Below are 14,761 nucleotides of genomic sequence, written 5' to 3' on the forward strand. Positions count from 1 at the left end.
GAAGCGTAGTTCCTACTACGGCAACCGGAGCGGCACAAATGTTTTCTTGTACCTTGTAAATAGCCCGCATGTGTAGTCTTACGGCAATTTTTGTGTGTGTGTGTGTGTTTTTTCTTTGTTTATTTACTAATACCTAATATAGTAATAGTAATATTACTATTGGAAACTAACTTACAAGAAATACAAAACTAGTTTAAATAACGATACTGTAAAGGAACTCCAATGCGTTGTTACTTGGGATACAAGATAACAGTTTTCCTTATGGATATAATTAGAGACATAGTTGAGGATTGTATGCTAGCGTAGACATTTGTGATCTAATATTTATAGTAGATGTGTGCAGTTTATCTATTACCAAGTTTTGGTTTTTCGTTTTTAAGCCAAATTAAGCAATGTTGTACCTTTGTAGTAAAAAATCGACACCAGCATTCTCCCTGCTGAACTGTCAGTATTACATCACCTTTCGCTATAGCCTCGAAAGGGTTACTAAGCAGAGAACGTGAAGGGTGAAGTACGATAAACAATACTGTATTTTATCATGTCCTTGAATTAAATCCTGCAAAAAAAAGTCTAAAAAAAAGACAGACTCTGGAAAAGTATTTAGAGAAAATGTAGGAAATCAGTTTCCCCCACTGTATGTTGCCACATCATTGTCTCTTTGTAGAAAAATCAATGCACTTTACAGAACTGCTTGGCATTCTCTTGGTAGAAATGGCTGTTAAAAGCAAGGTTTACTGATGTATCAGAAAGTTAAATGGCATGATCAATGTAAAGATAAGGTAGAAGACAGTAGCTTGGCAGCAGCTTGATCATGTTTCAGTCATCTATCTGGGTGTGGGTTTAAAAATAGCTCTACCACAGGGTTTCTATTGATTTTGTTCACCATGTCTCAGAATTGCAAGTCCCTAAAAAAATATGGTCTGGCATTGCGATACTGGAACCTTGTAGTGTATTTTAATTGCATTACTGGAATCCTGGCTTTATTAAAGGCAACAGTCTCAGTAGGTTTTTTTCTTAGATTGCTATACTTGAGTCAGATCTTGCTTGACCCCAGGTCATCTTTTTTTTTTTTTTTTTTCTCTTTTGGAACAGACTTTTCATCAGACCGAAAGAAGCAAGTGAGAACGAAGACTGTTAAAACCGTCAAGAAAGTTCAACATACTATGTTTATAACTTTAAACATTATATTAACCAGAAAGACAGTCTACTTGACAAGCAAAACCTGGACCAAGGTGTGATGCAGACACTCAATGATTCCATGTCCAAGTTTCTTCAGGCACTAAAGGAAAGTCAACACAGTTCTAATAAGTATCAGCTACAGACCTATATCCATACTGACTTTGCACCTTAAATATTAGTCAGACAAATCTCAGTTACAGCCAATACAGATTATGGAACATCAGATAAGAAGCATGTGGTATTTAGACCACAAAACTGTGCAGTTTTCCTTATATGGTAGTGCACTTCTATTGCAATTTACTATTTATCAGTTCATTGTGGCTCAATGCCTAGAACTGCATTGTCATTGTAGTTTAATTACATTAAAAATTGTTTGGGTAGGACAATACTTCCCAATCAATTTAGCAGTTCAGTGTATGTTGCCTCCAATGTTCAATGTATTCTCCTAAAGCTTGCATTATTATGTGTATGTTAGTCTGTAAAATCATACCCTGAATGATAAGAAGACAAGTTTACCAGGGTTTAAAGCATGTTAAATGTTTGTTGCTTTTTTAAGGTATGGGGCCTTAGTTTATCTTTAGTGTATGCAAAGAAACAAGGTCTGCTTCTACAGAAGTATTCTAGTGCCAATTAAAAAGAAAAATAAAGTATCTACTACTATATATATCCTACATAGGGCTTTATATCTCTTATGTTTTTTTTTTTTTTTGTTGTTTTTAATTAGCACTAGGATGTGTTTAAATAGTTAAAAAAAAAAAAAAAAAAAAAATTAGTACCAAAGAGAAATAGTAAAATCCTTGTAATTTTCTGAATATTGTCTGACTAATGTTTGTATGAATTGAATTTTTAAAAATAATCCACTAGATGGCAATCTTTACCAACTGCAGCAGAAAAAAAAAAAACACTTTTTTTTTTTAAGGGTAGCAATAAGTTATTCACAAGAAAGCAATTAAGTATGTGTACACATATATACGATATATTATATATATATATATATATATTATATATATATATATCTATATATCTTATATATATATGTGTGTGTTTGGACTCCGACAAACTTTTTCACCGAAAAAAAACCGACTTTCGACAAGTTTGTAAAATTTAATTATTACATGAACTTAAACGAAAGGAATTCAAATAGCTTGTATTTCTACCATTTATACTAATAGTTTGTTCAAACCTGTAATTTGGGACAAATGTGATCGATTTTGCACAAATAAAATTGTTTTTAGCTTCAGGGCACTACACTGCTTTATTTACAAGTTTATGTCAGTCAACATTCTGACACGCTACACCAAACTGTGCATTGTAAATGTATCCTTCGGGACATAGTAAGCATTCCTTCCCCTAAGGAGGGAGAGTTGGGCCTGGTTAAAGCATTTTATATTTGTGAATAAAAGATTACCAGTTTCCAGCTCCAGATACATGTTATATCCCATGTTATGCCTGAGGTCAGACATGTCAAAAAAAATGAACTGAAAGCCCTCTAGAGTAACATAAAACCATTAGGCTGGCCTTTGATCTGATACCTTCCCTTGAATCTTTTAATCAATTAACCATGAAGCTACTCAGCATGTCATATTTGCTATGCATAAAATGACTTTGTTCTGTCTGTTCTTCACAACACAGATCAAAGATAGATCAAACTCCAAAAGATATCTGAATCCAAGCAGAGGAAAACATTTTTATTCCAAGGACCTGGTATGGTAGCAGCAGTATGCTTATGATTTATATTAAATTCCAGCAGCCCATTTAAGGCAGAAGGTTAATATATAGTGCAGTTCATGTCATTACTTTTATTTTAAGCTATAAATAAGGTTCTATATTAGATGCAGATTTCCTGTATTTTTTTTTTAATTGTACAAAGAAAGTAGTAAAATGTCACTTCACTGCCCATGTGAGCAGTTTTATTACTAAAACCAAAACAGCATGTTCAACCTATTTAGTAAAAGCTGGTTGTATAGTGAAATGTGGAATTCTCAAGCATAGGGTTAAAAAAAAAAAAAAAAAAAACCTACAAGGTTATTGCAATATATAATATATCAGTACTGAATAATATAATCAATGCTCACTGCTTAAAACTCATGATGTACCATCTTAAATGGCTTATTTAGCAATGGAGCCAAACATTTTTTTTTATAATATTGGGCTTTGATCTTATGAAATGTGACTAACTTCTCCATCTCCAAATTCAGACACTAAAGAAGACGCTTTTTGAGATGTTTTGTTTTCCACCAGTAATTACAGAGTAATTAATGAGGTAATTATTTGTAACAGTCGTTGATATAGAGTAATGACTGTAACTATTATTAGATTAATCTAATTAATTCGATTAAGGTAAGGATTGTGGCTGCAATAAATGTAATAAAATAATCCAAAATAATGTAATATCTTATTCTAAATGGACAATTCCTCCTACTTTCTTTTAATTCTTTTTTTTTTATTTTCAGCAAAATTCCTGTCTCTTTCATAAATGCTGATATGCCCTTAATCCATTATACTGGTTAGGGAATGTATAAAACATACTGCCTACATGTTTTCCACTTTTATTCATTTTTTGGACTACCCTCAGGAATGAGTGTTAAAAATAAATGAAATACTGACAGTAAATATAATATATCATTTACAAGTTCTAGAATTAAGCATAACTTACACTTAACACTCGTTGCTTCAAACTAAAAAAAAAAACAAACAAACAGAATGATAACTTTTACTGGGGGTGTTTTCTGATGGAAAATGTAGAAATTCTTTATTGTTTTTCTATATACTAAAGTTCCTTTTGCTGGGTGTTGCTCACACTCACAATACATTTCACATTTCATTTTAACAGAGCATGTGATTAAGTTGTACTGGAACAACTATAGCCAAAGTGACTAAAACCATGTGTGTACAAAGAACTATCTAGTGGTTTAGTGGTAACCCTACTGTAGGTTCCATTGAACTTAAGAGGTCAGGAGCTCAATTTAGTGTAAAAAGAGAACTCTAGAACAATCTGGCGCCTGCCCTGAGGTAGCTTAATCCTGCTTGATCAGAAAAACATCAGTCGTTTGGCAGCTGTTGGAAAATAGGTTAGTTTGTGGCTGCAAAATTATGAACTGTAAAACTTGATGTAACTGAAAGACTCACAGATACATCTGGGTAAGCTAGTTTCCCAGATGTAAAGGAGGCTCGTAAGTGCACTCGTAGATGGTATTCCATTTTATATACATGCTTCTAGCAGACATACTGATCAGGGGTTCCCAGATGTTCCTCGTGACATCCCGGCTGAGGACCTCTTCCCAATGCATACTGTTAATTATGACAGCCCTGGTGTCAAGACTGTAATGCTATGTTTCAAATCATCTAAAGCACCTAACACCAGCGATCCTGTAAATTAATTGACCCACAGCGTGAGGAGCGTTATTTTGTCAGGTATTTTAGTATCTGCTGTAGCTCCCTAGGGGTGCCAGAGCCCCATTTGGGAAACCATGTACTGGGGTTTACTTTTCATTAACGTTTTTGTTTGAATAAATTGACTGTTCTTTTGTGGTGTTTGTGTTTTCAGGGCAGACTCTCGAATGACCTTGGTTGCTAGGCACCTAGCTTACAAATGAAAACTGTAAACTGGTGTTTACATCTTTTGGTTCTGTTTCCATTTTACCTGTCAAGTGCTGCAGCACACAGATGTAACCTTCCATTGGTAAAATAATCCAGATGTTTTTAGCTTTTACCGTAGTACTTTTAAATAAATAAGTAAATAAATAAATACATAACAGCATTACTGTATTTTACTTTACAAATGATACAAGCCCACGGTAGAATGGTCATGGTTAAGATATACAATCTAACAGTACCCTTGAACTAATTGGTGTATGTGGATGTAATGCATTATTTTGGGGGATGAACGAATCTGCCTTGATAATAATAATAATAATAATAATAATATCCTTAAGGAGGAAATGGTAGAGGTAAGATAAACTTTCCTTGCTAAGGTCATTATAACTTATTTTACTATTTAAAAATAACTACAGTGATCATTTGATAACTCTTGAACTTGAAGATACAATGTCCCTGTTACTGGGATTCTACTAATGGCTTAACCTGCTTTGTTCTCAATGAACAAACATGTCCCTGTGGCCGTTTAATCCTTACAGATCCCATCCCATAAACTCCCACACAGCCTCACCCAGCACAGGAAGAATAAAACCCAAGTGGAAAACGATGAATAGTATCAGTATCATTCTGGCATTCTATTTGTATATAACAACTTCAAGGAATCTTGTGGTTGCCAAAGCAACATAATATTTAAATTGACACATCATCAGGCAAAAAGTAAACGCCTTTATAGTTAAGCCTGCTTAAGTTAGAAGCAGATATTTATATTGAGTAATTAAAAAAAGCAAAAAAACAATGGTTACACCCAATGTTGATGATGCAAATTATTTTTCAATGATGTTTTTTTTTTTTTATTCTTTTTTTTTAAGTGTTTATTTAAACACAGATCTGCACTATGGCAATGTATTACTATGTTCCTGCATTTTCAAAGCTGTTTGCAATACTGTAGTATTAGCAACATTATAAAATGTGTTAGATATGGATAGTGATGTGAAGTTAAACCCAAAGTTATGTACATATTCTGAAGACTATGTGACTACTGTATACTTAGTTACTGTAGATGAACTGTTTGTTTTGTAATATGCAGGCTTCTCTTTCTCTCATGGTGGTCTGTTTCAAATGTTTGAACATGCTACTGACAATAATGTTAAACCCTAACTCTTTCCCTTTAGCTGTGTGTCCATGTACTGTAAATCTGTACACCTACAGTATATCAGTGCAATTTAATCTCTTTAGTGTGTCATTGTGCCCTATTCACAAGACTTTAAGAACTGTGTTAAGGAATGTTCTAAGTGATATTTTTAAAATTTTATAAACATGTACATGGGTCAAACAATGCTTTAAAATATGTTAAATATCTTATCGTCTCTACAACAGCTGAAAAAAGTTTAATGAACTGTAAGATGTAATTAATAAAAATGGGCTTTAAAAGGAGTCCTTAAGAAAACATTTGCAAAATCCTTCCTTTGTTGTATTAATGGGGACCCATTGAATAATTTCAATGCCATCAGCAGATCTGCCACTGTAAAGTATCAAATCAGGGTCCTTTATCGAAGACACGTGCATAGAAATGATCTAAATTAGTAACATGAGTCTTTTCTGATCTTGTCATCAGTTTGTTAAAACTAACATTCTTGTAAGAAAACAATGAGGTTATATAAACAGCACCACACATGATTTTTTGTTAATAGATTCAGGGTGGATTGGAAGGCAGCAGAGGTGGCTGTAGAAGACAGCTGCTGAATTTACTTGTGCTATGTACCCGTACTGGGACGGTGAGTACGTTAGCTCAGAGGGGATCTGGGCAACCCCATAGTAAGTAATGAGGAATAGGGGAGCGTCATTTACAAATCGCACCTCGCAGAGCAGCGGAGGTAGCGAGACCCTGCGTAAAGCAGTATTTGTTTTGTAGTTTGGTTTATAGTGTTTTGTTTTCCTTTTTACTTTCATCTGTTGTTTTTCTCACATTGCTGTTTATTTAACTTTAGCATGTGCTGAAATGACTGTGATAAAAGCACAACAAAATACAGAATTAAAAAATAAAACTGTGCACTTGTGGGGCATCTCAACTAAACATCTCTGGCTCCGTGTGCATCATTGACTCACCCACACTCCCCCTATCACAGTGGTATAATGCAAAATGTGTTGCTGGTCTCTTGAAATTCTTATTTGACTGTCCTTCTGTAAGTATCATAACTTATCAATGCTGCACCATGGTTTATTTTGTTAATTGACTAGGCTACTAAGTAGGCCAAGTTAATAATAATTCACAAGGTAGGAGCCAGGCCTGCGTAAGGGGCTACTAGAATAAAGACAAAGAGCTTGTGACTTAGTAATAGAATAGGGGTTTCCCCTTGACTACTCAGAGAACTGCTCCCGCTGAAGTGAGGCCGAATCGATCGACCTGCAATGCTGGGAAGCAAGGACTTCACTAAAGGGGAAAGGAGGATTAATCAGGGTCTCCCTGGCTTTCTTAGTCGTCTAGTGGAGAGGTCAGACTCGGCTGATGCTCCGAGGCCGCATGGAGAGCCTCGCGATCTACACGCAGGGAGAACAAAAGTAAGAGCCACCTCAAATGATTAGCTCGAAAGTTGGGAGCAATGGGTGCGAATGAATAGATTAGCAGGAGAATGGAAAACTAAATGTAGTTAAAGTTATTTGGCCGGGAGTAAACCATACTATGCACCTGTATTAATTGACCTTTAGCCTCGTCGAGGGTGAGACTCAGTCTCGGCAGATGCTCCGTCACAATCGTCGTGTGGGACAGTGTTCCTTCCTGTGACTGGCAACAAATAAGAACATAAGAAAGGTTTCAAACGAGAGGAAGCCATTCAGCCCATCTTGCTCATTTGGTTGTTAGTAGCTTATTGATCCCAGAATCTCATCAAGCAGCTTCTTGAAGGATCCCAGGGTAATTTCAACAAAATTACAGGGGAGTTGGTTCCAGACTCCAACAATTCTCTGTGTAAAAAAGTACCTCCCTTTTCTGTTCTGAATGTCCCTTTATGTAATTTACATTCCTGACCCCTTGACCGTGTTTCTTTTTCAGGTGGAAAAAGTCCCTTTGGTCAACATTGTCAAAACCTTTGAGAATTTTGAATGCTTGAATCAGATCGATCGCTGCATAGATTTCTTTGTTCAAGAATAGAGTCAATTATTTTAGCCTGTCTGCATATGACATGCCTGTTAACCTTTTGAGGTCCTATGTCGGACCAGGTCTGACATTACAATTTTCCCTTTCCAGTCCGATATCAAAAAGACATCATGCACAGGTCTCTAGTCATTTTTTCTCTGTAAAAAGCTGAGAAAACCTTTCAATGGCCAAGTGAGACCGATAGGAGCAGAGAGAAGCCGAAATAAAAAAGGGGGCGGATCTGAGCAATAAACATAGCCAATGCACCACAGAGTGATCAGGAGAGAATTTATCAGTATGCATGACTATGAAGAGGGGTGGTTGGAGATACAGTACTGAGTGTCCTTTTGTTATGCAGTGCCTTTTAAACCTGTTTTACTCTAAATAAACAGTGTGTGTAAAATAAACAGCACATGTGAAAATAAATTGGACCTGTTGCGCCTGACAAGCGTTAAATATTCGTTTAGTAGCGAGGTGACCAGAACGGAACACAATATTCTAGATGAGGTCCTACTAATGTGTTGTAAAGTTTTAACATTACTTTCCTTGATTTAAATTCAACACTTTTCACTATATATACAAGCATTTTGTAGGCCTTTTTTATAGCTTCCCCACATTATCTAGATGAATACGAATCTCAGCATAAACTCCTACGTCTTTTTCATAGATTCCTTCTTCAATTTCAGTACCTCCCATACGGTATTTATAATTTAATTTTTTTTTTTTTTTATTGCCTATATATAAATCAATTTGAAATATCTATTTCATTTTTAGATATCTTCAAAAGGGTTTAAGGTAGCTCATATTGATTCAAATATATCGGCAAATAATTTACAGATATCAAATATTTCAAGAGATAGCTCTAAATGATAATTTGGCTTGCCAAATAGCACATCACTGGACTTTGTTGTTTTCACCTGTGACCATCAATTAAGGATTGCTACGGATCCATCTTCCCTGCCAGTGTGAGCGGCAGCAAGGGGCAGGAACGTCGCAAAAGGACACTGACTGTTTTGGGACTGTTATGGAATGTTTCTGTGTTATCTATTGTGTAATTTTATTAGTTAGTTAGTCAAGTATTTAAAATTTTTAAATTATAATTCTTATAATTTATAATTCTTCTTCTTTATTCTTTATAATTCTTCATTTGTCTTTTATATGTCTGCTATGTCTTTTTATCTGTCATTTCTCTCAGTATCGTTATTTGTTTTTTTCTTTTATTTTTCCTTCTTGTACAATTATCTGATGCTCGATCATATTCCCTTCTGTAAATGTTACTTTATTTGTAGTAAGGACTGCCAATGAAAATGAGCTTAAAGCTAAATCTTATGACATGTCATAAATGTTAAAAACTGTACTTTGTCCCTGTCAAACAAATGCATAAATAAAAAATAGGACTCGAAACGGAGGGTCAAAAAAAAAAAAAAAAAAAAATATATATATATAATATATATATATATATATATATATATATATATATATATATATATATATATATATGCAAATTTCAAGCTTCTTGGACAACACCATATTCTCACATAATCCTAAGCAACGTTGGAAAAGGGCATACTTTCTGTAAACTATGCAGGACTGATTTACTTTAACGGTGGGACATAGGAGCAAGAATGATGCTTGTGGTAAGCATGAGAGATCAGAAACACACCAAAAAGCCAGTGAAAACCAGAGTATCAATAACATTTTTGTTGCCAAAGGAAAAACAGAGATCAAGCAAGTTACATATGCAGGGACCTTTACATGTTGTGACTAGTTCAGCACATCTGTAGTAGACATAGTCCCAGACTCACAAATTGCAAAGTATTCTGCAGGAAAGTCTAAAAGTCACCCAAATAGTGAAATGTGATTCTATTATAATTTCAGCATCAACATTGCTTTAGAAATTCAGATTGATAGATACCATGTGATTATATACTGCAATAGTGTGTTATATTAAAATAGAAGTAGAGTTGACAATGAAATGTTACTGACAGTGGTATTACTGATCTGCCACATACGTGTAGTATGATGAATAACATTGCAATAGCATGTTGTTGTGTATTCTGGCTTTTAAAAAATATATATGATGGACTTATTTAATTAATATACAGTCTTTAGATTTGTTGTGTGATGAAAGTAACAACGCCAACTATGCTTTGCTGTTCTGGAAAATCAACTACAGTGGACCTGTTTGCAAAGTATTTGCTGTTGCCAAATCAGTCCCCTACAACTACAGTACAATAAGAACCACAGGGACCAAGAGAGAATTGGATTGTGAAGCATGTCATGGTTATTTTTCTGTTTTATTTGTTTCCTTTTTAAAAGCATCGTATCAGTCTAACATTCTACCAAGTAATAAAGAGGACTAGTTGTCTGCCTTTGTCTTATGTAGATATTCAATTCAATTCAGGCCACTAAGATTTCAGTTTACAAAAGCTCCCTTATATTGAAAACTCAATGCTGACATGTATCGTTTAAAGCTTTTAACTTTTTAAAACAAGGACACAATAGATAAACATAACTGAAGTAAATATCCTGTTTAATTTACAAACATCAGTAGCAGTACTGATTTTAGTCCAGGTAAGACAAAGCACACTGCATTAAACATAAACATCTAACTTTTTTTTCATAAAAAGTCAAGGAAACAAATCTTTGTTACACAGTGTGCTCTTTTTTAGTGTAGGAAGAGCACCTTCCACTACATACTATTATCCAACTCTACATTACAAATTTAGCAGCAACATGTTAACATGGGAAACATAGGGATAACAAAGTAATTTTATTTAGAAAAAAGTCACAGTTTTTCTTCGCATAATTTGTTAAAAAGGTAAAAGGCTAAAGATATTTGTAAAAAGAGGTCTATGTCCTAAACACCACTCTGTAAAATATGTAGGGAAAAGTTACCTCTATACAATTATAATCTATTATAAAGACCTGTGTTTCTGGTACATTACAAATTCTCAGGAGATCTGACAAAAATATACAATGTGTTGTTGCACTCAACACACACATTTTTACCTTGGGTTTGGTAACATACAACAACATCAGTGGTTAAATATAGAGCAGGAGAAAACATTACAAAACTAAACAAACAAAACAAAAAAAAATCATTTTACCCCAATAGGACATGCTATGTTATTTTATCCATCCCCAACACATTCTGATTTGTTTTCAGGCTTTTTAAAAAATACAAAAATATCAGGACAAATATAAATTAATATATATTAAAGGACTCAAACTGTAGTATAGGAGAATATCTACCTGTTAGGTAATTTTTTTTTTTTATTTTTTTATATACAATAAATACTTGTCAGTGATATTTTGAATAATGTGCAGACAGTTTGAAAAGAAATTAAAAAAAAAAAAAAAAAAAAAAAAAAAAAACATTTTATATTCAAATTACTAATTCATACATCTATATTCTATATGTCTTATATCCCGCCCCACCTCACATTAACATTTACATTACAAAATAGTGAATACTGAAAACAAGGCTTGCTAAATACTTAACTTTGTTTCTGCTATTGTACCCTTGACATGAGCAAGTAAAACTTGAGGTGGATGTAATGCACATGTACATGAAACTTCCCATTAGACTGCTGTTTATACCCTTCTGTAGATCAGAATTTAAAACGAGCATGACTTGTATTTCAACACAACATTTCTCAGGCACTGTCTTCCTTTGTGTTTCACCAAGTCCGTCGCTTATCCACACGTGGAAGCTTTCATTACCATATAATATTTTCTTCATCATATTGATATGACACGGCAAAGACTGGGCTTGTGTTATCGATATCAGTGCTTTAGTATCACTGTGTTTGTTTGTTTTTCATTTTATATTTTATTCTGTGTATAGATTCCCATATGTTTCTGTCTATCCTTATACAGTAACAGTGAGTAAAGTAAAAAATAAAATAAAAAAAGGCATGCCAATCGTTATCTTCATTTCTACAGCTCCGAAAGACATTTACAGTCAATTCCTCTTTGAAAAAAAAAAAGTCCTAGATCCTGGCTGTAAATGAAGAAAGTCAACTCCGTTTTTTTCCCTCTCTTGGTAATAAAAATAAGTCTGTTCTGTATTTTATAATATAATTCAACATTTCATCTATGAAAGCATCAATTAGTCCAGCTCTGTCAAAAAGGTACTATTTTCTTTTTTTTTTAATTTCATTTAAAAAAAAAAAAAAAACAGGGACAAAAAGAGAAGAATTTATGAAGGACATTTTGTACAGCCACACTTCACGATTTTTTCAACTTCCTCCACAAATGAAGAGCCGTCAGTGCATTCGAAAGTATATTTCCGTCGTTTGCTCCTCAGTGGTCCACAGCACTGTTCATTGGAGCACCCACCTCGGCATTCTAGCCGAGAGACCTTTTTGGTTGTCTGGCACGCGGCATAGCCTTGTTGCTTCTGATAGTTATCTCTGACTCGTTCCCCTCGACAAAAGATTTCTGAAAAAGATTAAAAACAAAACAAAAACAAAAAAGAAAAAAGATATTGGAAGACCAAAACAGTAATTTACAACGACACTGCGGATGGCAGTATTGTCACCTCAGAGTTCAGTACTTCTAGCAAAGTCTGGTGACAAGTGGTAACATGCTTCTTATAGTGTTTTTTAGTGCTGACATAATAAAGACTTTTTTTACCACACCATGGTACACTGGGGCATGCAATCATGGATACAAATAAATATACGGTGTAATATTCAAACATTAGTACAATAGAGGGAAATCTAAGACACATTATGAGTCAGATACTACCATTTTTATACAGCAACAGCAAATTGACTCCAAGTGAAATTATTATATCCGAAGAGCACAAATATAAAAGTAATAACAACTGAGATAATGCTGACGCAGACACATGCCTGGCAATGTTTGTTATCGGTAAGTTTGTCAACGATCCACCTGAAAAACGTGGGTGCAATGCACCTTTAGAAGCCTACATCTCAGAAATGTTTATGGGGGGATACCACATATGGCATGCCACAACACAACAGTGACACACAAAGATACAAGTTGGAAAAAGAGGATGAGAACATTTTGTTTCTCAACACAAAAAATAAAAGTAATGTTCTTTAAAAAAACAAGAATGAAAGTTGAATGAGGAAGAAAAGGATAAGAGAGAGAGAAGATCCTTTATCATTTTTCATTCGCTCTCACCTGTCTCACCTGGGTGGGGTGCTGGGAATGGTCAGTCGAGGCTGAGAGGTCAAGAAGTAGAGTTTGTGATAAAAACAGAGGTAGAATCATTGGATTTGATTCACAGTCGGAGGAGATACAGAACAAGTCAGAAAAGACACAATGGAAAAAACAGTAATAGAGAGTATAACCAAATAAAAACAGAAAAAGTCAAAATCAAAATGTTGTTCTACTAGCTACCAAAAATAGAAAATACAGTGAAGTACACAATATAGTACATGTACAATTTGCCTAACCATTTATTAAATGCAGGGAGGGTACCAATATTGATATTTTGGCACGATACTGTTCGATAATAATTTTCATATCGCGATATCATGGGATTAAAGGAAAATTAATCACATACGCTCGAAGAGACATTCTTTAATTGCTAATACTGCTAAAAATTGAAACGCTGTATAATCAAGTTTATTTTATATTAATATACAACAAACCATATACATAGAGTACCAATCATGGTCAGTCTCGTAGACAAACACCACATACTAAAGTATTATTAACCATTGTATACACTACTTGCACCATGTGGCGTCACATTTCAGAATAGCCGTATCTCAGTTTCTGGTGAAAGGGCGGTTTATTTGAAATCCTGTTGTTTACATCTATTCCTTTGTTGTAGTGAACAGGTTATAAAATAGTTTTTTTTTTACTTGTTTGTTTAATTTCTGAGTAATTTCAATAAGTTTTCATTCATTTCCCGTGCATAAAGAGACAAGAAAAAACTTGGCTGAAAAATATTCCAAGAGATAAATTCATGGTAAATCCAATTGATTATAACACATTAGTGCTTAAATAGTTTTGTGATAAGTAAAACAAAAGTGCTTATTATTGTATAGACATGATACTTATGGTAATGCAACAAACAATAATAAAAACAGAACTGGAACTCTGAACTTTACACCCAGCTTGTCTTTATTTGACACTACAATCATGTAGCAGAAAAAAATTATTGGATTTGTTTTGAGAGTTTTTTTATAAACTATCCACTAATGTAATTACAATGACACACAAACAGCATATCCTAACTGAAACAGTTTAATAGAGCAATGCTGAAACGAATTACACGTTTTTAAAAAGATAGGTACAATTTAAATAAATCAATTTAAACGTAATAACTCCATAATCACAGAAGTAGCTATGTTATTTGCATAAACATAAGCACCACCATTCATTTCGCATTATTTTGACATATGCACATGCTTCAGCGGTTCATTACTGGAAAACTCAGTTCTATTTCTGGAAGGAAAATCTGACCACTAATCAACACATCATAAAAATTCAGCGTGGCTCGCATTAATGTTGCTTCTATTTTGTTTGGCCTCGCAGTTAGGCCACACAGGGAGACGGACGTCTTTAGAGCCTGGAGGAAGGGCTTCCCTCAGCCATGGATTCCCTTAGGTTTCATCCTATCAGTGAGTAGGGTTTTCTCCTTACCTGAGTGCCAAGCGGTTCGTATTTAGTTTCTGCAGGGTGCGTGGCAGGCTGGATTCTCCCTCACTGTATTTCATGTGCTGGGGCGGGCCCATGTGTCAGCTACTTTTCATTTTTTGGGGTAGGTGGCATTGCGCCATTGCAGTTGTTGCATTAACCATTTATCATTTTCATTTTTCCAGTCATGGCTTGACGGCTTTGTCTATTGGGGGGAGCTGGCCCCGT

The 14,761-nt window shown here is 34.5% G+C and overlaps 1 protein-coding gene across 4 annotated transcripts in view; it reads right to left on the reverse strand.

Annotated features, from left to right (window-relative positions):
* Positions 1–10,425: 10,425 nt before the first annotated feature.
* LOC121324378 (slit homolog 2 protein) overlaps positions 10,426–14,761 on the reverse strand; it is a 166,082-nt gene continuing 161,746 nt past the window's right edge. For 2 of the 4 annotated variants that reach the window (XM_041266138.1, XM_041266148.1), the window contains one exon: positions 10,426–12,355. In XM_041266138.1, coding sequence (XP_041122072.1) covers positions 12,114–12,355 — 242 coding nt within the window. In that variant the 3' untranslated portion in view covers positions 10,426–12,113. Of the gene's footprint in view, positions 12,356–13,066; positions 13,108–14,761 lie in introns of all 4 variants that reach the window. The other 2 variants (XM_041266167.1, XM_041266156.1) reach the window with 2 other exon arrangements.

The sequence above is a fragment of the Polyodon spathula genome, chromosome 1, assembly GCF_017654505.1.
Source record: "Polyodon spathula isolate WHYD16114869_AA chromosome 1, ASM1765450v1, whole genome shotgun sequence".
Taxonomy (NCBI): domain Eukaryota; kingdom Metazoa; phylum Chordata; class Actinopteri; order Acipenseriformes; family Polyodontidae; genus Polyodon; species Polyodon spathula.